Source organism: Phyllobates terribilis, unplaced genomic scaffold (assembly GCF_046119375.1).
Source record: "Phyllobates terribilis strain yellow unplaced genomic scaffold, ASM4611937v1 Scaffold_2__4_contigs__length_985480577, whole genome shotgun sequence".
NCBI lineage: Eukaryota > Metazoa > Chordata > Amphibia > Anura > Dendrobatidae > Phyllobates > Phyllobates terribilis.
Window position 1 is genome coordinate 216,167,364 of NW_027362762.1, and position 26,824 is coordinate 216,194,187.

The 26,824-nt window shown below is 42.1% G+C and overlaps 1 protein-coding gene across 3 annotated transcripts in view; it reads right to left on the bottom strand.

Moving 5' to 3' along the window:
* Positions 1-13,383: 13,383 nt before the first annotated feature.
* LACC1 (laccase domain containing 1) overlaps positions 13,384-26,824 on the bottom strand; it is a 54,565-nt gene continuing 41,124 nt past the window's right edge. For all 3 annotated transcript variants that reach the window (XM_073670288.1, XM_073670290.1, XM_073670294.1), the window contains 2 exons: positions 17,500-17,725; positions 13,384-13,892 (listed from right to left, as the gene is read on the bottom strand). In XM_073670288.1, coding sequence (XP_073526389.1) covers positions 13,721-13,892; positions 17,500-17,725 — 398 coding nt within the window. In that variant the 3' untranslated portion in view covers positions 13,384-13,720. The remainder of the gene's footprint in view (positions 13,893-17,499; positions 17,726-26,824) is intronic.

Consider the following 26,824-nt stretch of genomic DNA (forward strand, 5'->3'; position numbering starts at 1 on the left):
ATGTCACGCCTTACTTGACATGACATCAGCGGAAGAAAAAGCCGGGGGTCACGTGATGCCGGTGAGCTATAGCGCCGCTCACAGGTAATTACAAAAGCACTTATGGGCACATACTAAATACATTGGGGCAATTCAAAAAAGTACTGGACAACTCCTTTCAATAGAAATTCCAGTAACATGAATCCTTAAAATAATTTATTGCATAGAAAAAAATCCAAATCCAACACCAATAGCAATCAGACGCGCTACAGACACAGTCCTTACATGCATGAGTAAGAATTGTGTCTGAAACACGTCTTATTTTTTATTTGTGTTGAATTTGGATTTTGGGGGGATTTGTTTTTATGCAATAAATCATCATTTTAAGGAATCATGTTACTGGAATTTCTATCTTTTTAAAGTTAAAAATACTCTGTTTTATAGAACAGCAAAAAAACTTAAAGCCACAGCTAATTGTCCTAGCCCCATATTAGGTGTAAGGATTACATCCTGACTATGGAAATGGTAATCAGAATAAACTGCTTGATCAGTGACCCATTTCCAGTAATATAGTGTACACAACTGTGATATTGTGGCTTCTAAGAAAAGCATCAATTCCCCTACAAATCTTTATTAATGTATTAATTATGACAACTCTCCAGACAGAGTTCCATAGTCTCATCACTGCTCTTACAGTAAATACGTTTATGATGATGGTTTATCGCTTCAGGACATACTTTTGGCAAGTAGGGCAGCTATTAGTGTGTAATATACTGAGCACACTGTAAGGATTTGCCTCTGCTAGCCGCTTCGTGCCGCTGTCATGTGACCGCAAGTATCTGATTTACAATTTTATTTAGAGAAGAATTGGAAAGACTAGTCGGTACGTGACTGCAAGTATGCAAACCACATGCTTGTAGTCACATTACTACTGCTGGAACTGGGTAGCACAGCCAAATCCTAACAATTTGTATATTATACACTGCAACCTGCATTGCTGGACAAAAGATTACCTTGAGGTAGAAAACCCCTTTAAGCCTTCTTTAACCTAACAATGTTGCTTCTATTTGTACATAGTATTTGGATCAACTTTTGGCAACGTTTTTCTGCATTGATATTCTTGTACATGATATATGTGATGTTTTATTTTTACCACTAGATGTAAGAGACATCCCTGTAAAGTATGATTGCATCATAAAAACAAAATTTCCTTCCAGTAGTAACTGAAAAACTAGGTCAGTACTATAATCCACAAAGTCAGTTCATAGACTAGATATCTCCCTGTGATCTGATATGCCTGGTCCTGTGGTGCATGCTATGTTAACATCTGTTTATAATGTTACTATGTAACCCGCCCTTTTATTGCACCATTTTACAAAGCTTATTTGATTATGATTACGTGCTGTCTGGAATGTAGTAGAGGCTGCTTCATGATGCATTCACTAAAACTGGAATAATGAAGGAGGAGTATAATGTGCAAACAAACTGTTCTCTAAAACAACAATCAGTGATACATGGAAAATACAACCGGCAGGTGTCTGTGAAGTAGCATTAGGATAGGATAAGTCTTCTATATTGACTTTTTTTTTCTATCATAATAGCGCCACCTAAGGGTGATTGAAAAATGCTTTGGGAAAAAAAAACAGTAAAGAAGTTCATATAATAAAAATGCAATTTGTTTGTTTGTTTTATTACATGATGTTAAATACTTTGAAGTCAAAGTAGACAAAAGTATTATAAGAATGATTACTTCTATACCTCCTACTGAAAAGCTTTTAGCGCACGAACGCCCCTTTATCAGGATGGTTTACAAATGAATGACTGAGACAAGAACAGATCTTACACTAATACATTGTATATATCATTGCAACACAATTTAAACTAGGGTTTTAGTTACAGGTGGAAGGTGAAATATGTATTAAGAATACAGATATCTGAAGTAAGTCTGATGGTGGTGTAAAGTAAAGTTGAACGAGGTAGACCTATCACTTCTTGTATTGGGACTTAATGAAAATTTCTCTTGCTGGTTAGAAACATTCCGAAACACTTGCTGAATACACAGTGTATGCAATTTTCAGAAAGTTCCAATACCAGAAATGATAGGTCTATCTGGTTCAACGTTACTTTACACCATGTGACAAAGTCACTGGTAAAGTACTGGAGGGGAGATATGTTTCCCTGAGGCTGTTCGCTTCAGTGAACTAAAAACCATTAAGTTTCCTTCAGCATATTATTTGTTGAGAGGGGTTAAGTCCTTAGTAAAAGGGAGTATTTTTTTGTGAATGACCATTGTGAAGGATGGGAGGTCATTCACCATATCTCTCCAAACAGTGGAGTGTCTGGGCTTTAAATAGCCAGCTTTGACACTCAGGTGTGGTCAGTATCTGGAGGCCAGCTCCAGAGAGAGGAGAGTGTGTTTGTTCCTGCTAAACCTGAACCGTGTGGTCTTTGCTAACCCGGAGTGGCCAGACCCCGGCTGGTGCACAGATTTTGCTGGAATCTTTACTTATTTCGATTGCCGGTAGGCCGGATGGGCTATGTTTATTTTTCATGAACATTATATTGGTTTATGCTGCTCACTAAACCAACTGAAAATTTAAAGAGACAGTGTTCCGTTTACACCTCAATGTGTAGCCGAGTGAGCCGATCTATCACAACCACCATCAGACTTACTCCAGATATCTGTATTCTTGTTAGGGTAATAATTTTTTGAATGTACTATTGGCAAGTGGCCATGCCATGTTTGTGGGGAATGTCAAAGAGACTCTATATTCATATTAGAACTGAAACAAGGAGAAAAAAGGGGCTGATGCAATCCAGGCACTGCGATGGAGTGGCTTCCTCCATCACAGCACCCAAATGATATCTGCCCACTTTTTTCTCCTCGTTTCAGTTCATGTACTCAGCTCCTGCCTGGGAGATTGTGGAGTTGGCGGCCGGTGCAACAGCGGTTTGGGGGATCCCTCCGGTACATCTTCCTTCAGCGTTGTGCCTATCTAGCACAACCCTCTGAGGTGAATGATGCACATTTGACCGTTATTCAGCTTGTTATACCAATTCACAAAGGGAGCAGTTTTTCTTTTTTGTTTTCCTTCTATATGAATAGAGGACAGCATTGTATCTTCTGGTAGTGAAACTACGGCTAAACATTTTCTGAAAATGTCTGTAGTGTTCTGGATATAACTTAGGGTGCTTTCACACTGTGTTCTGGCACCCATTCAGTGGCCCCGTCAATGCTTACATTCAAACCCCCAGCAAAACGGGATTCAGGCATATGCACCGACGGGGCCATAGACTATAATGGTGCGACTGAGCAAATGTGCGCTCTGTCGTGCATCATTTTCGGGTGTGTTCACCTACTAAAAGTGTACACTCAGACGTAGTAGACTGCTTCTGAGTGTCCGCCTCCAGTAGGCGCACACGCCTGACAATGATGCACGTCAGCTCTGCTGGCACCATTATAGTCTATGGCCCAATGGTGCATACGCCCGAATCTCTCTTTGCCTGGGATTCAGACATAAGCTCCAACGGGGCCACTGAACGGGTGCCAGAACCCAGTGTGAAATAACCCTTAATGTATGGTTAGCCCTAGTTTCACTACCAGAAGACACAATATTGTCTATTATGGATATAGAGTCTCTTTAGCATCTCCCACAAACATGGCATGGCCGCATGCCAATATTACCTTCAATACATAATTATCCCAACAACAAGTCAAAATGATCAAGTTTTTCACTTCACAGGTGCGGAGTAACATAGTGTCTGGAACTCCCATAAAAGTGAATGAGAGAAGTAGTAACACCTGGCTATTTCCGTTGTCCCACCTTCTGTGGCCAGTATAGTTACACACTGTTATTCCCAACACAGCCATAAACTGCTGAGATGGGAATAACTCTTAAGATACTTTTATTTCAGTCATCAATAAACCTCTGTGCTCCAAAAGCTTGTCAGTCTAATGGTTAACCAATAAAGGTGTTCCTTATTCTACTTTTTGAGACAGAAGTAAAAAAAATCAGGTTAATGAGTTATGTGTTACTTTTAATTATCTATTCTCATTTTTTTCATTGTAAATCTATTGATATGTAACCATATTCTGGTGAGGAGTTAGTTCATGACCAAAGTACAGAACCTCAAACCAGCGCTATAATTAGTATTTGACTTCAAATGGCGAATGGAGCTTGTTTAACCCCTTAAGCCCCGCGGGTGGTTTGCACGTTAATGACCGGGCCAATTTTTACAATTCTGACCACTGTCACTTTATGAGGTAATTACTCTGGAACGCTTCAACGGATCCCCCTGATTCTGAGAATGTTTTTTCGTGACATATTGTACTTCATGATTGTGGAAAAATTTCTTCGATATCACTTGCGTTTATTTGTGAAAAAAATGGAAATTTGGCGAAAATTTTGAAAATTTTGCAATTTTCAAAATTTGAATTTTTAAGCCCTGAAATCAGAGCGATATGTCACACAAAAGAGTTAATAAATAACATTTCCCACATGTCTACTTTACATCAGCACAATTTTGGAACCAAAATTTTTTTTTGTTAGGGAGCTATAAGGGTTAAAAGTTGACCAGCGATTTCTCATTTTTCCAACAAAATTTATAAAACCATTTTTTTAGGGACCACATCACATTTGAAGTCACTTGGAGAGGTCTTTATGACAGAAAATACACAAAAGTGACACCATTCTAAAAACTGCACCCCTCAAGGTGCTCAAAATCACATTCAAGAACTTTATTAACCCTTCAGGTGCTTCACAGGAATTTTTTGAATGTGGAAGAAAAAAATGAACATTTAACTTTTTTCACAAAAATGTTACTTTAGACCCAATTTTTTTTATTTTCACTGGGGTAACAAGAAAAAATAGACCCCAAAATTTGTTGTGCAATTTCCCCTGGGCACGCAGATACCCAATATTTGGGGAAGAAACACTGTTTGGGCGCACGGCAGGGCTCGGAAGGGAAGGAGCGCCATTTGACTTTTTGATTGTAAAATTTGCTTGAATAATTAGCGGACGCCATGTTGTGTTTGGAGAGCCCCTGTGTGCCCAAACTTTGGAGCTCCCCCACAAGTGACCCCATTTTGGAAACTAGACCCCCCAAGGCACCTTTGTAGATGCATAGTGAGCACTTGGAACCCCCAGGTGCTTCACAAATTGATTCGTAAAAATGAAAAAGTAAAAAAAAAACACTTTTTCATTTTTACGAATCAATTTGTGAAGCACCTAGGGGTTCCAAGTGCTCACTATGCATCTAGATAGGTGCCTTGGGGGGTCTAGTTTCCAAAATGTGGTCACTTGTGGGGGAGCTCCAATGTTTGGGCACACAGGGACTCTCTAAATACAACATGGTATCCGCTAACAAATTGAATGGAAAATCGGCTCAAATTGTTAGCGGACACCACATTGCGTTTGGAGAGCCCCTCTGTGCCCAAACTTTGGAGCTCCCCCACAAGTGACCCCATTTTGGAAACTAGACCCCCAAAGGCACCTATCTAGATGCATAGTGAGCACTTGGAACCCCTAGGTGCTTCACAAATTGATTCGTAAAAATGAAAAAGTGTTTTTATTTTCACTTTTTCATTATTACGAATCAATTTGTGAAGCACCTGGGGGTTCCAAGTGCTCACTATGCATCTAGAAAGGTGCCTTGGGGGGTCTAGTTTCCAAAATGGGGTCACTTGTGGGGGAGCTCCAAAGTTTGGGCACAGAGGGGCTCTCCAAACGCAATGTGGTGTCCGCTAACAATTCGAGCCGATTTTCCATTCAATTTGTTAGCGGATACCATGTTGCATTTAGAGAGTCCCTGTGTGCCCAAACATTGGAGCTCCCCCACAAGTGACCCCATTTTGGAAACTAGACCCCCCAAGGCACCTATCTAGATTCATAGTGAGCACTTGGAACCCCAGGTGCTTCACAAATTGATTCATAAAAATGAAAAAGTGTTTTTTTTTTTCACTTTTTCATTTTTACGAATCAATTTGTGAAGCACCTGGGGGTTCCAAGTGCTCAGTATGCATCTAGATAGGTGCCTTGGGGGGTCTAGTTTCCAAAATGGGGTCACTTGTGGGGGAACTCCAATGTTTGGGCACACAGGGGCTCTCCAAACGCAACATGGCGTCTGCTAACAATTTGAGCCGATTTTCCATTCAATTTGTTAGCGGACACCATGTCGCGTTTGGAGAGCCCGTGATGTGCCTAAACAGTGGAGCTCCCCCACAAGTGTCCCCATTTTGGAAACTATACCCCTCAAGGATTTTATTAAGGTGTATAGTGAACATTTTGAACCCAGAGGTACGGCACAGAATTTGTTTACATTAGGTCATCATATTGAATAAGTTGTCATTATTCTTGAGCGCAAGTGCTCGCTACTTGAGTTTGCATCGGGTACTCAGGTATGCACCATGTACAGCGTGTGCTTGAGTGACATGCTCGAGTCCCTGCTCCGCATGTTTCACGGTTATTAGACACCCAAAAAAAAACATGCGGGGATCGCTCGTGCATGGCAGGCAATCCCCGTAAAGTTTTTTGGCCGCGAAGCATATGGGGCAGAGACTCGAGCATGTCACTCAAATACCCATGATACTCAATGCATACCAGAGCACCCGATGCAAACTCAAGTAGCGAGCACTTGCTCTCAACACTAGTCGCCATATCGTCATCTTTTTTTCTTACTTTTGAAAAAAATCCCAACCCCAACCCTAGCCCCAGCACAACCCTAGCCCCAGCACAACCCTAGCCCCAGCACAACCTTAGCCCCAAACCCAGCCCTAACCCTAGCCCAATCCTAACCCAAGAGTTTATTTTTGACGCCGTTCCTTGTGCGGTATAAGTGATTAGACGACTTTATTCTTCGGGTCGGTGTGATTACAGCAATGCCAGAATCATATGGGGTTTTTATGACTGACAGCTGTCACACACTAAAACAGGGTTCCCCAACTCCAGTCCTCAAGGCCCAACAACAGATCATGTTTTCAGGATTTCCTTAGTATTGCACAGGTGATAATTCCATCACCTGCACAGGCAATAATTCCATCACTTGTGCAATACTAAGGAAATCCTGAAAACATGACCTGTTGGTGGGCCTTGAGGACTGGAGTTGGGGAACACTGCACTAAAAGACGCATTTTTTGTAAAATCTAGTTTTTGCATCGCCATATTTTGAGAGCTATAATTTTTCCAGATTTTGGCAGACAGTCATGTGACGGCTCGTTTTTTGCGGGATGACTTGACGTTGTTATTGGTGCCATTTTCAGGCACGTGACATTTTTTGATCGCTTTCTATTCCGATTTTTGGGAGGCAGAATAAACAAAAAACCAACAATTCAGGAATTGTTTTTTTTGTTTTTTTTTATTCTGTTCCGCGTGTGGTAAAATTGATGAGGTAGCTTTATTCTTTGGGTCAGTACGTTTACAGCGGTACCACATTTGTATCATTTTTCTATGTTTTGGAGCTTATACACAATAAAAGCTATTTTATAGAAAAAAATATTTTTTAGTATCGCTTTATTCTGAGAGCTATAACTTTTTTATTTTTCGACTGATGGAGCTGTATGGTGGCTTGTTTTTTGCAGGACGAGATGACGTTTTCAGCGGTATCATTTTTATTTATATGCGTCTTTTTGATCGCGTGTTATTCCACTTTTTGTTTGGCAGTATGGTGATAAAGCATTGTTTTTTGCTTCGTTTTTTTTTTTTTTTTTTTTTTTTACCGTGTTCACTGAAGGGGTTAACTAGTGGGACAGTTTTATAGGTCAGGTTGTTCCGGACGCGGCGATACCAAATATGTGTATTTTTATTGTTTTTTTTTATTTTTTTTATAATAATATTTATTGATGGGTACATTATATTTTTATTTTTGGTGTATTATTTTTTTTATTTTTTTATAATATTTTTGCACATTTTTTTTTTTTTTTTTTCACTTTCACACAGTTTATACACTTTATTACTTTGTCCCACTCTGGGACTTTCACTTTTTTTTTCTGACCGCCTGCATGGCATAGGAATGGAGCACCATCCCTATGCCATGAAGGCTGTCAGAAGTGCACAGTGTGAAGATTGCTTGGAGATGCACTGCGCATGTCCAAGCAATCTTCCTGCTCTCTGGTGACCCGGATGTTGTCATGACGACATCGGGTCGTCATGGCAACACCCGGGAAGCCTTTGCAGACTGCGCTGGAAGCCGGAAGAGGAGGTGAGTATCGCCGATCACCTCCCCTTGCCCCCGCAATGCCGCGATCGACTTCGATCGACTTCGATCGCAGCATCGCGGGGGTGAATGTGCTGGGAGCGGTGCAGGACCGCTCCCTGCACATAGTACCGGGTGTCAGCTGTGACAATCAGCTGACACCCAGCGGCGATCGCGCCCGCACAGCCTGTGTGCGCGCACGATCGCGATGACGTACTAATACGGGTCTGGCTCTTAAGTCCCAGGGCACAGACGCGTATTAGTACGTCAGATGTTATTAAGGGGTTAAAGAGTAAACGTCGTTCTATTTTTTTTCTCATCAATCAATAACAAAAGTGAAAAGAATCTTTGTAATATATGATAATAGAAATGTCTGCTTATTTCTCCTCCTGAACTGATCATTCATTCTCAAAATTCTCAATTCATGGATAAAATTTGTCTTCAATAAATACAGACATTCAATTACTGAGATAGGAGATAATACTTGGAGCTCATAGGATTCTATGGAGGACTATATCTGTCATTTCAGTAGAACTTGCGGCAGAATGTCAGCAACTGCCTCTAGTCCCACCCCTTCCATTGAATTATAAAAGCACCAACTGTCATCTCCTATCTCAGTAATGTGAAAATCCGTCTTCACTAAATACAGATCTTACCCATGAATTAAAAGTGAAAGATTAATCCAGAAGGTGAAAGAAGCAAATTTCTCCTATACGATATATTATAAAGTAACGTACTTTCATGTATTCTATTGATTTATAGAATAAAAATTAAAACAATGGTTACTCTATTTCAAATTTTGAATTATTAGGTCTTTTTTCATTCATACAATTGTTCGTATGATCATTGGCCCCCACTTCTATAAAATTTTCACAATAGTTGGAGACAGGTGGGTATATTTGGTGAAGAAAGGGTTACTATGAGCATATTAAATGGTTTGTGTCTTGGTAACCCTTAGAATCCAATACTATTTGAAAGAAGGGTGAGAGGTGGAATGTGCAAGTAAAAAATTCACAGCAACAAGGATTCAGCTCAAGATGAAGAGGAACATTTTGAAGAAGGCGTTAAATTATACAAAATGCAGTAATAAATTGGTTCCTATGCGCTCTCATTTTTAATAGTTACATTTTTAACTGACTACACTTGTGCCAAGCCAAGAGGATTGTAATCAAAGAGGACTTGTCACTTGCTCAAAAAATCAAGTTAAATACCTTGTAAAATCCAACTCCTCTGATTCAGGTGCTTTTTTCAGTTTTGCGCTGTGTCACTTTAATGCAGAGATATTCACATGTGTTGGTTTTGGAGCGCAGTATGGGAAATCTCTGATTGTATTTTCACTGAGCATTTCTTAAGAATCTTCTCTTGGGGCAGGTCCCCCCCCTTCCCCCTCCAAATGCTGCCAAATCACAATTCAGCAGTATTTGAGACTTCTAGAGTTGTAGATCAGCTGTGATTGGCAGTGCCCATGAGAGAAGACTCTAACAACTAAACAAATGCACAATTGAACTCCGCTCCAAAAGCAATAAATGTGAATATCTCTGCAATTGAATGATGCAGCGCAAAAAGGAAAAGAACGGCAGAATCAGAGAAGTTCAAAGATTTTTATAAGGTATTTTGCTAAAAAAATGTAGCAAGTGAAAGGTCCTCTTTAAGAAAGATAAAATAAATAGTTGCCCAAAGAAACATAAGTAATTAAATACATAAAAATTGCAGAACAATGGATCATAAAATTACAATATAGTTTATTAGATTACATTAAACGTCAAAATTAAAAAGGATCCAGATAGTGGAACTGTAGATTATACATATATCTTTAAATAAATATACTGATTAGAATTAATTAGATTATTTAGCTGGGCATGATTCATAAATAGACAGGAAGGTATACAAAATTCATAAGGTGCCGCCTGAGAAAGTAAGTAGAAAACACGTGTTGTGGTGCAGGTTCTTACAGTAATACTAATGGTTAGTTGTTACTTTACATCCTATTTAGACTTTTGATTATGTTTATTCCAATTAATTCATTAAAAGGGATGTCTAGTCTTATGATAAAAGTCTGCAGTCAATCTACAGCTCGGGCAAAAATTAAGAGACCACTGAACAGTTTTCTATTGGAAAGCATGGAAAGACTGGTGGAAAGCATGGCAAGACGCATGAAAGCTGTGATAAAAAATCATTGTTAGTCCACCAAATATTGATTTCTGATCTGTTCCTGAGTTAAAACATGAGTCATTTGAGGTCTGAAAGCAGTGTTTGTTTTTTAGTATTTTGACACTTTATCATTTGCTGCAAATAAATATAAAATTTTTAGCTTTGAATTTCGGAGACATGTTGTCAGTAGTTTATAGACTAAAACAACAATGTACATTTTACTCAAAAATATACCTAGAAAGAGAAAAATCAGAGAAAATGAAAATTTTGCAGTGGTCTCTTCATTTTGCCAGAGTTGTATGTGACTGCAGACTTCTGAATATTTGTATCATCAACAAATCTATTAATTATTTATTATGTGCTATATCTGTTGTTGGTACCCCATTAGATCTTTTCTCATTTTGGTAACCTAATTAAACTTTACTGTAATTTTATGATCCATTTTCTGCTTTGAGTATTTAGCACAAAGATATATGTAGAAATATTAGCATGATTGTTTGTACAGGTGAGTTTTTAGGAACATTTGAAAGTTGCGAGGGTTGGAAAATATTGGATCTAGTGAAGACGTGAGCTCAAACAGAGAGGGGAAGCAGAAGAGACGTTTTCTTTCCAAGAGTGTAATTACAGTTGTAGAAAGTAAAAATTCCACAAGTGGTTGGTTTAAAGTGTATCTGTTATTTCCGCAGCTTTTCAAAATATACTGCCATGTGTATTTAAATGTGGAATGACATAATCTCTGGCCATTATATAATCTGTTTCCTGCATTTATCAACAGCTTGCTCCTCCCCTGACTCTAGCTCTGATTTTCAGTTCTCTCTGAGATTGTGGGTTAAGACTAGATGTGATTATAGCTCAAACACACAGTGCACAGAGACAAGAGGAATTCCTGCACTTCCTTCTCTGCAACACACAGAATCAGAAGCAGCAGCATGGAAGACATTGTACAGCAACGCTATGAATCCACCACTGAATACATGTTCTCTAAAGTGAAGTTTGATCTGACTGTGCTGAGTGTTCCTTGCTCCTCATCCTCCCTATCCATACAGTTCAATATATACATTAACCCCTCACTGTGCTGGCAGTCTGTCTTGCTTTGATCAAGACAGATTTAAGCTTTTTTTTTTCCAGAGTGGACGGTGAGTTCAGTGTGCCGTGGAGAGGGGAAAAGGGGGCTCATAAGTGGAGAAAGATTTCTCTGATAAAATATATACAAGTCTGTACTAGTGATTTATGCAGTTGGTTGAAACAATAGCGACCATTTAAATAAGAATTTTTCAGAATATAGTACATTTGTGTATATATATATATATGTATATATATATATATATATATATATACAGTATATGTAAATACAGTACAGACCAAAAGTTTGGACACACCTTCTCATTTAAAGATTTTTCTGTATTTTCATGACTTTGAAAATTGTACATTCACACTGAAGGCATCAAAGCTATGAATTAACACATGTGGAATTATATACTTAACAAAAAAGTGTGAAACAACTGAAAATATGTCTTATATTCTAGGTTCTTCAAAGTAGCCACCTTTTGCTTTGATGACTGCTTTGCACACTCTTGGCATTCTCTTGATGAGCTTCAAGAGGTAGTCACCGGAAATGGTTTTCATTTCACAGGTGTGCCCTGTCAGGTTTCATAAGTGGGATTTCTTGCCTTATAAATGGGGTTGGGACCATCAGGTGTGTTGTGCAGAAGTCAGGTGGATACACAGCTGATAGCCCTACTGAATAGACTGTTAGAATTTGTATTATGGCAAGAAAAAAGAAGCTAAGTAAAGAAAAACGAGTGGCCATCATTATTTTAAGAAATGAAGGTTAGTCAGTCTGAAAAATTGGGCAAACTTTGAATGTGTCTCCAAGTACAGTTGCAAAAACCATCAAGCGCTACAAAGAAACTGGCTCACATGAGGAACACCCCAGGAAAGGAAGACCAAGAGTCACCTCTGCTTCTGAGGATAAGTTTATCTGAGTCACCAGCCTCAGAAATCGCAGGCTAACAGCAGCTCAGAATAGAGACCAGGTCAATACCACACAGAGTTCTAGCAGCAGACACATCTCTACAACAACTGCTAAGAGGAGACTTTGTGCAGCAGGCCTTCATGGTAAAATAGCTGCAAGGAAACCACTGCTAAGGACAGGCAACAAGCAGAAGAGACTTGTTTGGGGTAAAGAACACAAGGAATGGACATTAGACCAGTGGAAATCTGTGCTTTGGTCTGATGAGTCCAAATTTGAGATCTTTGGTTCCAACCACCGTGTCTTTGTGCGACGCAGAAAAGGTGAACGGATGGACTCTACATGCCTGGTTCCCACCGTGAAGCATGGAGGAGGAGCTGTGATGGTGTGGAGGTGCTTTGCTGGTGACACTGTTGGGGATTTATTCAAAATTGAAGGCATACTGAACCAGCATGGCTACCAGAGCATCTTGCAGCGGCATGCTATTCCATCCGGTTTGCATTTAGTTGGACCATCATTTATTTTTCAACAGGACAATGACCCCAAACACACCTCAAGGCTGTGTAAGGGCTATTTGACCAAGAAGGAGAGTGATGGGGTGCTACGCCAGATGACCTGGCCTCCACGGTCACCAGACCTGAACCATATTGAGATGGTTTGGGGTGAGCTGGACCGCAGAGTGAAGGCAAAAGGGCCAACAAGTGCTAAGCATCTCTGGGAACTCCTTCAAGATTGTTGGAAGACCATTTCCAGTGACTACCTCTTGAAGCTCATCAAGAGAATGCCAAGAGTGTGCAAAGCAGTCATCAAAGCAAAAGGTGGCTGCTTTGAAGAACCTAGAATATAAGACATATTTTCAGCTGTTTCACACTTTTTTGTTAAGTATATAATTCCACATGTGTTAATTCATAGTTTTGATGCCTTCAGTGTGAATGTACAATTTTCATAGTCATGAAAATGCAGAAAAATCTTTAAATGAGAAGGTGTGTCCAAACTTTTGGTCTGTACTGTATATCTTTATAATGATATATATATTAATGTATATACATTAATGGAAGTACACTGTGCACACACAGGATTCATAATATATGTTTTTTTTATTGATTTATTTTATTTTACTCACTTATATAGCACCATTAATTCCACAGCACTTTACAGATATTATGGGCACTGTCCCATTGGGGCTCTGATCCCCTATCAATAAGTCTTTGGAATGTGGGAGGAAACCAGATAACCAAGAGGAAACCCAGATAAACACGAGGAGAACATACAACCTCCTTGCAGATGTTGTCCTTTGTGGGATATGAACCCAGGACCCCAGTGCTGCAAGGCTGCAGTTCTAACCACTGAGCCACCGTGCTGCCCTGTAGCATTTAGCTTATAATGAAATTGTATTACTTTAGTCCTTCTGAATATGTGAGACAGCCACTACTTAATAGATATGAAACAGATTTGTGTGCCAAAATTATTCCCATCCCGAACATGGGAAAAAAATTTGTCCGGGTGGCAGGAGGTGCAGAGTGTGATATTTTGACTCTTGTCTTCTATGGTATCATCCTGAATATTCTGTGGTAAAATACCACCACGTTCCAGTAGGATCCTTCAAGAAAGAAAAATAGAAGAAACAAAATCAGATGAACCAGACTATTCACTTTATATTAGCTTTACTTTAAAGATGATCAGTATGTATAAGACTTGAAAGAAAATGACTGTAAGCCACCTCTCACCACAGAAGTGACGTTGTTTGGTTGCCCCATTATTAGCCCCTCCACATTTCGCAAATAAGTACTTGCTATTTTATTGCTTCTGTGTACTACGTATTGGTCAGTTAGCCCTGAAATTGTGCTCTAGTAGCATAATGATGCCAATCGCAGAAGACATGAGCAGAACATAGAGCACTTTGCACAAAACAGCGCATGTGCGGCTCTGTGCCTTCTCTTCTATGGTGGCGCTAAAAATTGCTGGGCATATGGCGAACATCTCATTCCATGATGGAGTCCCGTTCCTGAGACAGATGCAGATCAAACTTCTTGCTGCTTGGCCATTTATGGCATATTCTATCACTATGCTATAAATATGCCATATCAATAGAATATGCCATAAATGTCCCAGACAGACAACCCCTTTATCTATTTGGCTTTAGTTTAAAAACCCATCTGACACACTTAACATGGCTCTTTTAAAGGAATTTCAGGACAGACCATGATTATTTGTTCGGTGCAGGAACAACTTACGGCAACGTCACCAATCAGCACAATGAAGGACCAGCTCATCCAATATGTCTTATCTGAACTACATCAAACCTAAAAAATCTATTTTATAACATGTTCAGCAATAACTTCAAGGACAAAGCATGATGTAGTAGGCACAGGAAAGTGAAACATTAATTTAATTTTGAGCACAGAAGACTTCACAATGTTCTCCTAGCTAAATAAAACATTTTTCCCTGGAGAACTTTGGACATGAATTATTGACACCAGCTAAAAATATAGCGTTCTGAATCCTCCCCTCTAGTACATGACCCATTTACAGCAGTTTTCTGACACTGAAGGTATCTGTCATGAAGTGTGCTTAAACTTGTCAATGTAAAATACAGAAACATTCCTAATGTATTTCCTACTAATACAGCTATCCGAATAAAGCAGTAATAAATTATTGGTCATTCCTTTCCTTGTACAAGTGCCCAAGTGCCCCTGCTGGTGTATAATACAGTGCTGGCCAAAAGTATTGGCACCCCTGCAATTCTGTCAGATAATACTCAGTTTCTTCCTGAAAATGATTGCAATCACAAATTCTTTGGTATTATTCTCTTCATTTAACTTGCTTGCAAGGAAAAAACACAAAAGAGAATGAAGCAAAAATCAAATCATTGATCATTTCACACAAAACTCCAAAAAAGGGCCAGACAAAAGTATTGGCACCCTCAGCCTAATACTTGGTTGCACAACCTTTAGCCAAAATAACTGCGAACAACCGCTTCCGGTAACCATCAATGAGTTTCTTACAATGCTCTGCTGGAATTGTAGACCATTCTTCTTTGGCAAACTACTCCAGGTCCCTGATATTTGAAGGGTGCCTTCTCCAAACTGCCATTTTGAGATCTCTCCACAGGTGTTCTATGGGATTCAGGTCTGGACTCATTGCTGGCCACCTTAGAAGTCTCCAGTGCTTTCTCTAAAACCATTTTATAGTGCTTTCGGAAGTGTGTTTTGGGTCATTGTCCTGCTGGAAGACCCATGACCTCTGAGGGAGACCCAGCTTTCTCACACTGGGCCCTACATTATGCTGCAAAATTTGTTGGTAGTCTTCAGACTTCATAATGCCATGCACACGGTCAAGCAGTCCAGTGCCAGAGGCAGCAAAGCAACCCCAAAACATCAGGGAACCTCCGCCATGTTTGACTGTAGGGATCGTGTTCTTTTCTTTGAATGCCTCTTTTTTTTCCTGTACACTCTATGTTGATGCTTTTTCCCAAAAAGCTCTACTTTTGTCTCATCTGACCAGAGAACATTCTTCCAAAACGTTTTAGGCTTTCACAGGTAAGTTTTGGCAAACTCTAGCCTGGCTTTTTTCTGTCTCGGGGTAAGAAGTGGGGTCTTCCTGGGTATCCTACCATACAGTCCCTTTTCATTCAGACATCGACGGATAGTACGGGTTGACACTATTGTACCCTCGGACTGCAGGGCAGCTTGAACTTGTTTGGATGTTAGTCGAGGTTCTTTATCCACCATCCGCACAATCTTGCGTTGAAATCTCTCATCAATTTTTCTTTTCCGTCCACATCTAGGGAGGTTAGCCACAGTGCCATCGGCTTTAAACTTCTTGATGACACTGCGCACGGAAGACACAGGAACATTCAGGTCTTTGGAGATGGACTTGTAGCCTTGAGATTGCTCATGCTTCCTCACAATTTGGTTTCTCAAGTCCTCAGACAGTTCTTTGGTCTTCTTTTGTTTCTCCATGCTCAATGTGGTACACACAAGGACACAGGACAGAGGTTGAGTCAACTTTAATCCATGTTAACTGGCTGCAAGTGTGATTTAGTTATTGCCAACACCTGTTAGGTGTCACAGGTAAGTTACAAGTGTTGTTAATTACACGAATTAGAGAAGCATCACATGATTTTTCAAAGGGTGACAATACTTTTGTCCACCCCCTTTTTTAGGTTTGGTGTGGAATTATATCCAATTTGGCTTTAGGACAATTCTTTTTGTGTTTTTTTCATTGAAGACAAATTAAATGAAGATAATAATACCAAAGAATTTGTGATTGCAATCATTTTCAGGAATAAACTGAGTATTATCTGACAGAATTGCTGGGGTGCCAATACTTTTGGCCAGCACTGTATATCATTACATTATACAGGGATCCAGGATAAGGTTGGCATCATTCTACATTTTCATGGGAATTATAAACGTGTGCTGGGCTCCACTGACTCTAAAACCCCCATATACCTTAGTTAAAAGGCAGCTGAAGCCACCAATTCCATGTGATAAGGCTCCCATAATGATGAGCAGGACCGATACCTATCCACATTCATTTCATATGGAGATATGCAGAAAAAGAACCTGTGACATGCTCCACTGGAATTAAGTGAGGGCTGAGGCATTCTTCTCTAAAAGCATTTCTAAGCAGATCTTACAACCTCGGCCGTATATTTTAGAATCTGATGTAGAATCTGGATTATTTATGACTATTTTGTAATTCAGCTAATGAAAACTAATATCACTGATAAAGGGAATCTGTCACCAGTTTTTTTTTTGTTATGTAATCATGCCGTAGGGGCAGAGACCCTAATTCCAGTGATATTTCAGAACTGCTTGTTGGAGTTTTGATAAAATTACTGTTTTCTCTGCAGATCTAGCAGCTCTCTGAATTCTGAGCTCACACTATTGAGTGGCAGCCTTCTGTGTGCACTGTACATTAGCAGAAAGCTGCCAGTCAATGGTGGGGGCGGGGTTATACAGAGCAGGAGGACTACATGGCATGAGACAACTAGTCCAGTAGTGATAATCTCCTGCTGATTTTATTGAAACAGTAAAACAAAGTCCAGTAAGTGACACATTGCTGGAATCAGGGTCTCTGTCATATGTCGTGCTGCTCTCAGATTAAATAGCAAAAACCTGCTGACAAATTCCCTTTAAGGAAAATCACCTTTCTCTAAACAATGTGATTAATGTGAATACATGAAACAAGGACTGACTTACCGTGTTGCTCTTCTAATATCAACATATGGATTGGGGGACTCAAATTGCCGGACACAATAGCGGTCAATGTCATAAAAGGCCTTGGCTTCCTCTTGTATTAATGTAAAGCAGCAAGGTCCAACAGAAGGGCCCAGGACTACTAGGATGTCCTTCACATCACTCCCATACTCTGATATCATTGCGTTCACTGTGGCCATGGAGACTCCTAGCAAGGTGCCTTTCCAGCCTAATAAAAATATACACAGGTTTTGATAGTAGTTATATGAAGAACAGGACACTTGACATTTACTATCCCCTGCACTATGTTGCTGATGGTGTTTTTAGCAATGTTCAAAAGCTGATATATATACCAATAATAAATATGCACGAGTATGATACGCTTTATAAATCAGCATTTATTCTGCCAAAAGTTTAGGCATAGAAAGGGTTGGCCGTGCATTTCTTTCATTGTTCCACAAACCAATCCCTTTAATGACCCCAAATAATCCAATCATAATTGACTATATAATCCTGATGTGTGATGGAGGGTGTAAACTTTGGTCTCCTAAGTTATTAGGGTGAGTTGCATTTCTGAGTAACGACAGAAAATACATCCTCTGTAATTACACAATAGCACAGGCTGCAGACCCAAGACGAGCTCTGTCCAGGGCTCAAATGTCAAACTCTGGCCCGTGGGCCAAATCTTGCCTGCAGGGTGAGTATATTTGGCCGCGATGCTGGGTGGGCCCCTTACCCGACATTGAACTTTCAACTGTTTCGGCATTCTGGATGCCTATACCATTGAAAGCAATGATGGAGGAGGGAACGTCAGCTGACGTTCCCTCTGCCATCATTCTCCCGTTGCGTCTGACGTCTCAGCGCAGCGGGCGCGATGACGTCATTACAACGCGCCTGCTGTGCAGAGGATCAGAACATGTGCTGCAAAGACAGGTTAAGTGGGGAAACGAGGAGAATTGAAGTGTGGGTTTTTTATATTTTTTTTTGTGGGGACCATTATACTGTATGGGGGACTACGTGGGGCCCATTGTACTGTATGGAGGACTATGTGGGGCCCATTATACTGTATGGAGGACTATGTGGGGCCCAACATACTGTATAGAGGACTATGTGGGGCCCATTATACTGTATGGAGGGCTGTGTGGGGATTACAGTTGGGGAATCATACTGTGATGGGGTCACCATACTTTGCCAGGGGAGGGGGGTACAGTAGGGTCATCATACCATGCATGTGGAGGGTGCTGTGGAGGAATTCACTGTGGGGGTGTCTTACAGTGTATGTGGGGCACTTTTGTTGTTATCATACTTTATATCTGCATTATTCAAGGTTTTTTAACCTTCATTAATTTTTTAAATTAGGCCATTGGACCATCTGCTTTATACCGCTCTTAACATATTATATTATTCCAATATGCTAAGATCTATTAATTAAAATGTGCTTTGTTTGTGGGAAAACCCCTTTAAGTTTGTTTCCATATGAAAAGGCTCATCGTTATATTTGATGATAAAGAAATACTTCCTCAATTGTAGACTTTTTTTTCTTTTAAATATCAAGGTTCACCCACAACTTTGTCCAAGCTTAAATTTTGTCCCTCTCTGTATTTGAGTTCTCTGGTCTAGAGATACCACACAGCTTCCCTCTTAGAATAGGTTCAAACATTGTGTTTTTTGTTTTTGTAATTTTTGCAGCATTTTTTAAATTAAAAGCTGCTTATTACAGTACTAGCAAAAGCTATGAGATTTCAGACATGTCATGCACATGCTTGTTTTTTCCCCCCTCAGTGAATGCGAAAACTGCAGTGTTTTTTATATCTGCAACATGTCAATTCTTTCAGCATTTTTACTGCATTTTTTTCACCTATAAAAAGCAATGAGAAAGTAAAAAACTGCAGTGTTTTTTGCAGCGTTTTTATGCGTTTTTGGTGATTAAAACTAACTTGATGAAACATGTACTGTAGCTAAAACGCACATGTAATCCACACCCAAAAAAACACTTCGAAATTGCCTTGAAAATGTTGAAAAAAGGGCGTTTTGCTGCAGAAAAAAAAGCAAAAAATGCTGCATGTGAACATAGTCTCATAGACTTCCAGCTGTTACTTTTTTCTATAATATATATTTTTATATTTTACAAAAGAGCTTCATATTATTTCTATTAAATCTGATATTGCACCTTTAAATTAAACTAGACAGTGGTTGACAAGGAGTATAAATACTTCAGACTTTGCAGTATTCTAACTGCAGCCTAAAGTCCCCCAAGAAATGGCCTTTAGGCTGTGTGCCCACGATGCATTTTTTAAGCGTTTCCACAGCGGCAAAAACGCTGCAGAAACGCTTAAAAAACGCATGTTCCCCAATGATAATCCGCATGTGCTGTGCACATGCTACGGAAATTTCCACTGTGGATTATCATTGCGGAAAAAACGCAGCACTACCAATTATTTTGCGGAAGCGCTGCGTTTTCGCCGCCATTGACTTGCATTGGAACGCATGGATTCCGCATCACTGCATCTGTACATGCGGAATCCATGCGTTTCAATGTGTGGATGGTACCCGTGTTTGAAGAAGAGGAGACTGTCCTCCGGACCTGGGTAGTATAGAAAACTGTAAAAAAAACTAATAAAATAAAAAATAAATATATACTTACCTACTGGCGGCCCCGCGGTGCGCTCCTCCTCGCATGCCGGCAGTTCGCGATGGACTGAAGGACCTGCGCTGACGTCATAGTCATGTGACGGGTCACGTGACGCTGACATAGGCAGGTCCTTCAGTGTACCACTGCCGGCAAGGAAGAACGGAGGGAAGCAGGACACCGGGGGCCATCAGAGGGTAAGTATATATTTATTTTTTTATTTTTTACCATTCTATCGGTCACAGTATATAAATCCATGCTGTTTGCATGGATTTATATAGTGTGACCAAGTTGACAAGCACTTTCCAAATGATGCTAAAATCGCTTGGAAAGCGCTTGTCAACCCGCATGCGGAAATGCAAGTGAAGAACGCTTCACATCCGCTTGTCCCTGGCAGGAAAAACGCATGTACAATCCGCATGTACAATCCGCATGTACAATCCACATGTACAATCCGCATGCGTTTTTTCTGCCAGGGAGATGCAGAAATGCTCAGGAAAAAATCCTGAGCATTTCTGCATCGTGGGCACATAGCCTTAGAAAGTTAATATTTCTATAGAAAGACAGATGCCTCCATTGTGACTATAGTCTGATATCTTATTTCGCTTCTCCAGCGGTGTAACTAGAGTCCAATGGGCCCCGGTGCAAGATTTGGAGCGGGGCCCCCGCCCCCCCTCCTGGTATATCCTGACGACTGGTATATATACACTGCTCAAAAAAATAAAGGGAACACTCAAATAACACATCCTAGATCTGAATGAATGAAATATTCTCATTGAATACTTTGTTCTGTACAAAGTTGAATGTGCTGACAACAAAATCACACAAAAATCATCAATAGAAATCAAATTTATTAACCAATGGAGGCCTGGATTTGGAGTCACCTCCAAAATTAAAGTGGAAAAACACACTACAGGCAGATTCAACTTTGATGTAATGTCGTTAAAACAAGTCAAAATGAGGCTCAGTATTGTGTGTGGCCTCCACGTGCCTGTATGACCTCCCTACAATGCCTGGGCATGCTCCTGATGAGGTTGCGGATGGTCTCCTGTGGGATCTCCTCCCAGACCTGGACTAAAACATCCGCCAACCCCTGGACAGTCTGTGGTGCAACGTGACGTTGGTGGATGGAGCGAGACATGATGTCCCAGATGTGCTCAATCGGATTCAGGTCTGGGGAACGGGCGGGCCAGTCCATAGCGTCAATGCCTTCATCTTGCAAGAACTGCTGATACACTTCAGCCACATGAGGTCTGGTATTGTCATGCATTAGGAGGAACCCAGGGCCAACGCACCAGCATATGGTCTCACAGGGGGTCTGAGGATCTCATCTCGGTACCTAATGGCAGTCAGGCTACCTCTGGCGAGCACATGGAGGGCTGTGTGGCCCTCCAAAGAAATGCCACCCCACACCATTACTGACCCACTGCCAAACCAGTCATGCTGAAGGATGTTGCAGGCAGCAGATCGCTCTCCACGGCGTCTCCAGACTCTGTCACGTCTGTCACATGTGCTCAGTGTGAACCTGCTTTCATCTGTGAAAAGCACAGGGCGCCAGTGGCGACTTTGCCAATCCTGGTGTTCTGTGGCAAATGCCAAACGTCCTGCACGGTGTTGGGTTGTGAGCACAACCCCCATCTGTGGACGTCGGGCCCTCATACCACCCTCATGGAGTCGGTTTCTAACCGTTTGTGCAGACGCATGCACATTTGTGGCCTGCTGGAGGTCATTTTGCAGGGCTCTGGCAGTGCTCCTCCTGTTCCTCCTTGCACAAAGGCGGAGGTAGCAGTCCTGCTGCTGGGTTGTTGCCCTCCTACGGCCCCCTCCACGTCTCCTGGTGTACTGGCCTGTCTCCTGGTAGCGCCTCCAGCCTCTGGACACTACGCTGACAGACACAGCAAACCTTCTTGCCACAGCTCGCCTTCTTGCCACAGCTCGCATTGATGTGCCATCCTGGATGAGCTGCACTACCTGAGCAACATCTGTGGGTTGTAGAGTCCATCTCATGCTACCACGAGTGTGAAAGCACAACCAACATTCAAAAGTGACCAAAACATCAGCCAGAAAGCATTGGTACTGAGATGTGGTCTGTGGTCCCCACCTGCAGAACCACTCCTTTATTGAGTGTGTATTGATAATTGCCAATAATTTCCATTTATTGTCTATTCCATTTTGCACAACAGCATGTGAAATTGATTATCAATCAGTGTTGCTTCCTAAGTGGACAGTTTGTTTTCACATAACTTTGATATACTTGGAGTTATATTCTGTTGTTTAAGTGTTCCCTTTATTTTTTTGAGCAGTGTGTATATATATATATGCCTGACAGGTCTCTGCACTGCAATACACTTCAACTGAATGTGAGGAAGCACATCCAGTTGAAGTTTGTGCTGGCACTGGGAGCCTCTCAACCACACGGGCCTGGTCTCAAGCTCTGTCGTTACACCACTGAGCTTTGCAACAAACCACAGTACATGGGCCCATGTCTACATTTATTTTACTTACATTGCACCATCATATTCCACATCGTTTTACAGATCTAATCACCAGTCTCCCTACTGGGGACCACAATTTAACCTCCCTATCAGTATGGCTTTGGAGAGTCAGAGGAAACCCACAGACAACATACAAACTCCTTGCAGATATTGTACTTGATGGGATTTGAACCCAGGGCCCCAGCGTTGCAAGGCTGCAGTGCTAACCACTGAGCCATCGTGCTGCCTGTTAGAAAGCAACTTCTGCTATTGTGACTTAATGTCTAATTTAAAAGGAATTGTACAAAATTTTCAAAAAGTTGTACAGCTGTAAGCATTGTTACAAAATAATAAACGAAACATTACTTTTAATTACTCTCTCTTCTGGTGCCACCTCCAGCCGTTATGGTGCGTAGCTGTCAGCAGTCAATCTCACTATAAATAAGACAAAAGCAAGCCCTACAGTGGCCATTTGATTGTGCTCATATGTGATTCCAGGGGCTGGGCTTAAATGTCCCTAAATTTCTCTCATAAACATTGGTAAGTATGAATTACATCACATCCATTGGTCACATGATCGCAGCAGCCAATCACATGCCTCAGCGATCACATGCTGTAGACACAAGTGTCACCACTGCAACCACTTATTGACAGCGGCAGTCATGAGACCACTGGTCATTATGTCTTCCTTGCAAGTCGGTTGAGGTACTCTGGAGCAGGACAACAGTGGGATTTAACCGGTCAGTAATGTTTCTTATATTACTCTATAACAATTCTCGCTGTTAGACAAGTTTTTGACAACCACCCTTAAATTTTACTGAAATGTTTTCATCCTTAGGATGCAGATACTGTGGAAAACAAACCGGCTCGTTCAGAACCTCCAGAGGTTCTCTGGGCCGGAATCAGGACCCACCTCTTCACCTCTTGCTGCACTGTGTCCTGTCCGGCCGCGCAGACGATGCCTCATGGTCTCTGTAAGTGCAGAAGATGAGGCTCCGCCCACCAGCTCCCACCAGTAGTTCCAGCAGAGGGGCTGCTCCAGCATGGCCCCTGCTCTCCCTGCCTCCCCTGCTCTGTAGGTATCTTACTGCTCCGCTCTTCCCCTCCTGACTTCAGCACTGCAATTTGCAAGAACACTCTGCTGTCGGGACCTGGGAGATGGGAGGCTGCACCAGAGAAATGCATCATGTGGAATCATCTGCAGAGAGGGTAAGTCCATGTCTAATGTGTGTGTGCGCATATATGTATATGCATATGTGTGTGTATATATGTGTGTGTGCATATGTGTGTGCGTGTGCATATATGTGTGTGCATATGTGTGTATAAATATATATATACAGTACAGACCGAAAGTTTGGACACACCTTCTCATTTAAAGATTTTTCTGTATTTTCATGACTATGAAAATTGTACATTCAAACTGAAGGCATCAAAACTATGAATTAACACATGTGGAATTATATACTTAACAAAAAAGTGTGAAACAACTGAAAATATGTCTTATATTCTAGGTTCTTCAAAGTAGCCACCTTTTGCTTTGATGACTCCTTTGCACACTCTTGGCATTCTCTTGATGAGCTTCAAGAGGTAGTCACCGGAGGTGTACCCTGTCAGGTTTAATAAGTGGGATTTCTTGCCTTATAAATGTGTGGCGCCCCAGAGGCTTCGGTCGCCACAAGGGGGGATACTGCAGCCAGTCAGCAGGTGTAGTGTCTCCTCACCCAGGTAAGGAAGGTGCACTGGTCAGGACCCTGAATCTACATTCAACACTACACAATCCTGACCTATGGGAGGCAAGTATGCACCATAGTGCTGCCTCAGCAGGATCACGAGTGGGGGGAACCAAAAGTTAGGGGAACCATGTAGTGGGTGAAGGGTAGAACACACTTTTAGTTACACACATAGTTTCATATATAATAGCCAGCCATCTTAAGCACAAGGTTTTTGATTCCTAGTTCTTGGCTCCTGTTCTTTGGAGTGTGATCTTCACAGCTGGCAGTGGCCTTGTGTAGGAGCCTGCAGGGTGCTGAAGATGCATGGTCCTCGTGCTCTGACCTTAACACGAGGAGCGGGTATGAGTTAACAGTGTCTCTACCCTGGTCAAGTTCCCTTGCTTAAGAAGGTCGGGAACTATAGTGACAGCTCCACAGGCAAAAGGATCCCAGGGAGCACGGACGGAGCGGAGTACGCCACCTGTACTCTCCATTCTGGCCCTGCCAGAGGGACTCCTGCTGCAAGAGGGGTACCGGCCCCCGACATCTGACTTTGCCACTTCACGTCTCTGTCAGAGAAGCCCGGTAGGCTACAGTGGATCCCGTCGGGTGACGGGCGAACCGGAATTGCCGCTTTACCCTATATCTGTGCATAGTCCAGAGGGAGACCCAGCCTTTGCACGCACATGGACAGGAGAGGTTCAAAGGGGAATGTTAGGAACACTCTGAGGGTCCTGATCCAGGCACCTGAAGCACCTGGGTGCGCTGAGCCCTCATCCCTGGTGGCCGCAGTGATCCGTGAGGAGCAGGGAGAAGCCTTGCGGCTGTGCTAAAAGAACTGTGAGTAAAAACCCTGGAAGACTATCCCTATGGCCTCCGGACTCTTTATTACACACTGTACCACACTGCACCTGAGTGACCCAGGACTACTCTCTCCATCCTCCTGTCACATCTGCCCTGAGGTCCAGCTCCGCCTGTGGGGAGTTATAACATCGCCTGCTGCCACTACATCCAGCCTCAGAGGACTGCTAGCAGAGCTGGTGGTGCATCACCAGACACCACAGGTGGCGTAGTCGATAATACCACTCAACCCTGAAAGCCCTTACATCCTTTTTAATGTGACGGCCCTGGGCACGGAACGGGTCCAGGCCACGGCTGCATCCCCCTCAACATCTGACCCGGCTCCGAGTACCCCCCCATCTCTTCCCAGGGCAGGGCTGCGAGCGTCACATCACTGGCGTAGTCGGCAGGATCTCGTGCCCGCAGCAACGGAGAAGATTGCCCATTGCTACCGGGTACTGCGCGTCTTTTTCCACGGACTGTCGTTTTTCACTTAAAATGGCGCCCGCCCAAGAAGAACGGACGCCATAATGTGCAGAAAGGACAGCGCTTCAACACCTCCCATCGTGGGCCGGGCTCCCCAATGGCGCCAAGAGAGCAGACCGCCCCCTTCATTAGAGACTGTCCGCGGGGTAGTGTCCATCACCCCGGATGGGATGTCCCTGGGAGGGTCCGTCAGCCAGCCGCCCTGGAGCCGCCCTAAAAGGAGGAGGAGACGAAGAAGTGCAGCGATTGTTGTGCGAGTTCCAGCATCGTCAGCAGTCAATCTCACTATAAATAAGACAAAAGCAAGCCCTACAGTGGCCATTTGATTTTGCTCATATGTGATTCCAGGGGCTGGGCTTAAATGTCCCTAAATTTCTCTCATAAACATTGGTAAGTATGAATTACATCACATCCATTGGTCACATGATCGCAGCAGCCAATCACATGCCTCAGCGATCACATGCTGTAGACACAAGTGTCACCACTGGAACCAGTTATTGACAGCGGCAGTCATGAGACCACTGGGCATTATGTCTTCCTTGCAAGTCGGTTGAGGTACTCTGGAGCAGGACAACAGTGGGATTTAACCGGTCAGTAATGTTTCTTATATTACTCTATAACAATTCTCGCTGTTAGACAAGTTTTTGACAACCACCCTTAAATTTTACTGAAATGTTTTCATCCTTAGGTTGCAGATACTGTGGAAAACAAACCGGCTCGTTCAGACCTCCAGAGGTTCTCTGGGCCGGAATCAGGACCCACCTCTTCACCTCTTGCTGCACTGTGTCCTGTCCGGCCGCGCAGACGATGCCTCATGGTCTCTGTAAGTGCAGAAGATGAGGCTCCGCCCACCAGCTCCCACCAGTAGTTCCAGCAGAGGGGCTGCTCCAGCATGGCCCCTGCTCTCCCTGCCTCCCCTGCTCTGTAGGTATCTTACTGCTCCGCTCTTCCCCTCCTGACTTCAGCACTGCAATTTGCAAGAACACTCTGCTGTCGGGACCTGGGAGATGGGAGGCTGTACCAGAGAAATGCATCATGTGGAATCATCTGCAGAGAGGGTAAGTCCATGTCTAATGTGTGTGTGCGCATATATGTATATGCATATGTGTGTGTATATATGTGTGTGTGCATATGTGTGTGCGTGTGCATATATGTGTTTGCATATGTGTGTATAAATATATATATAC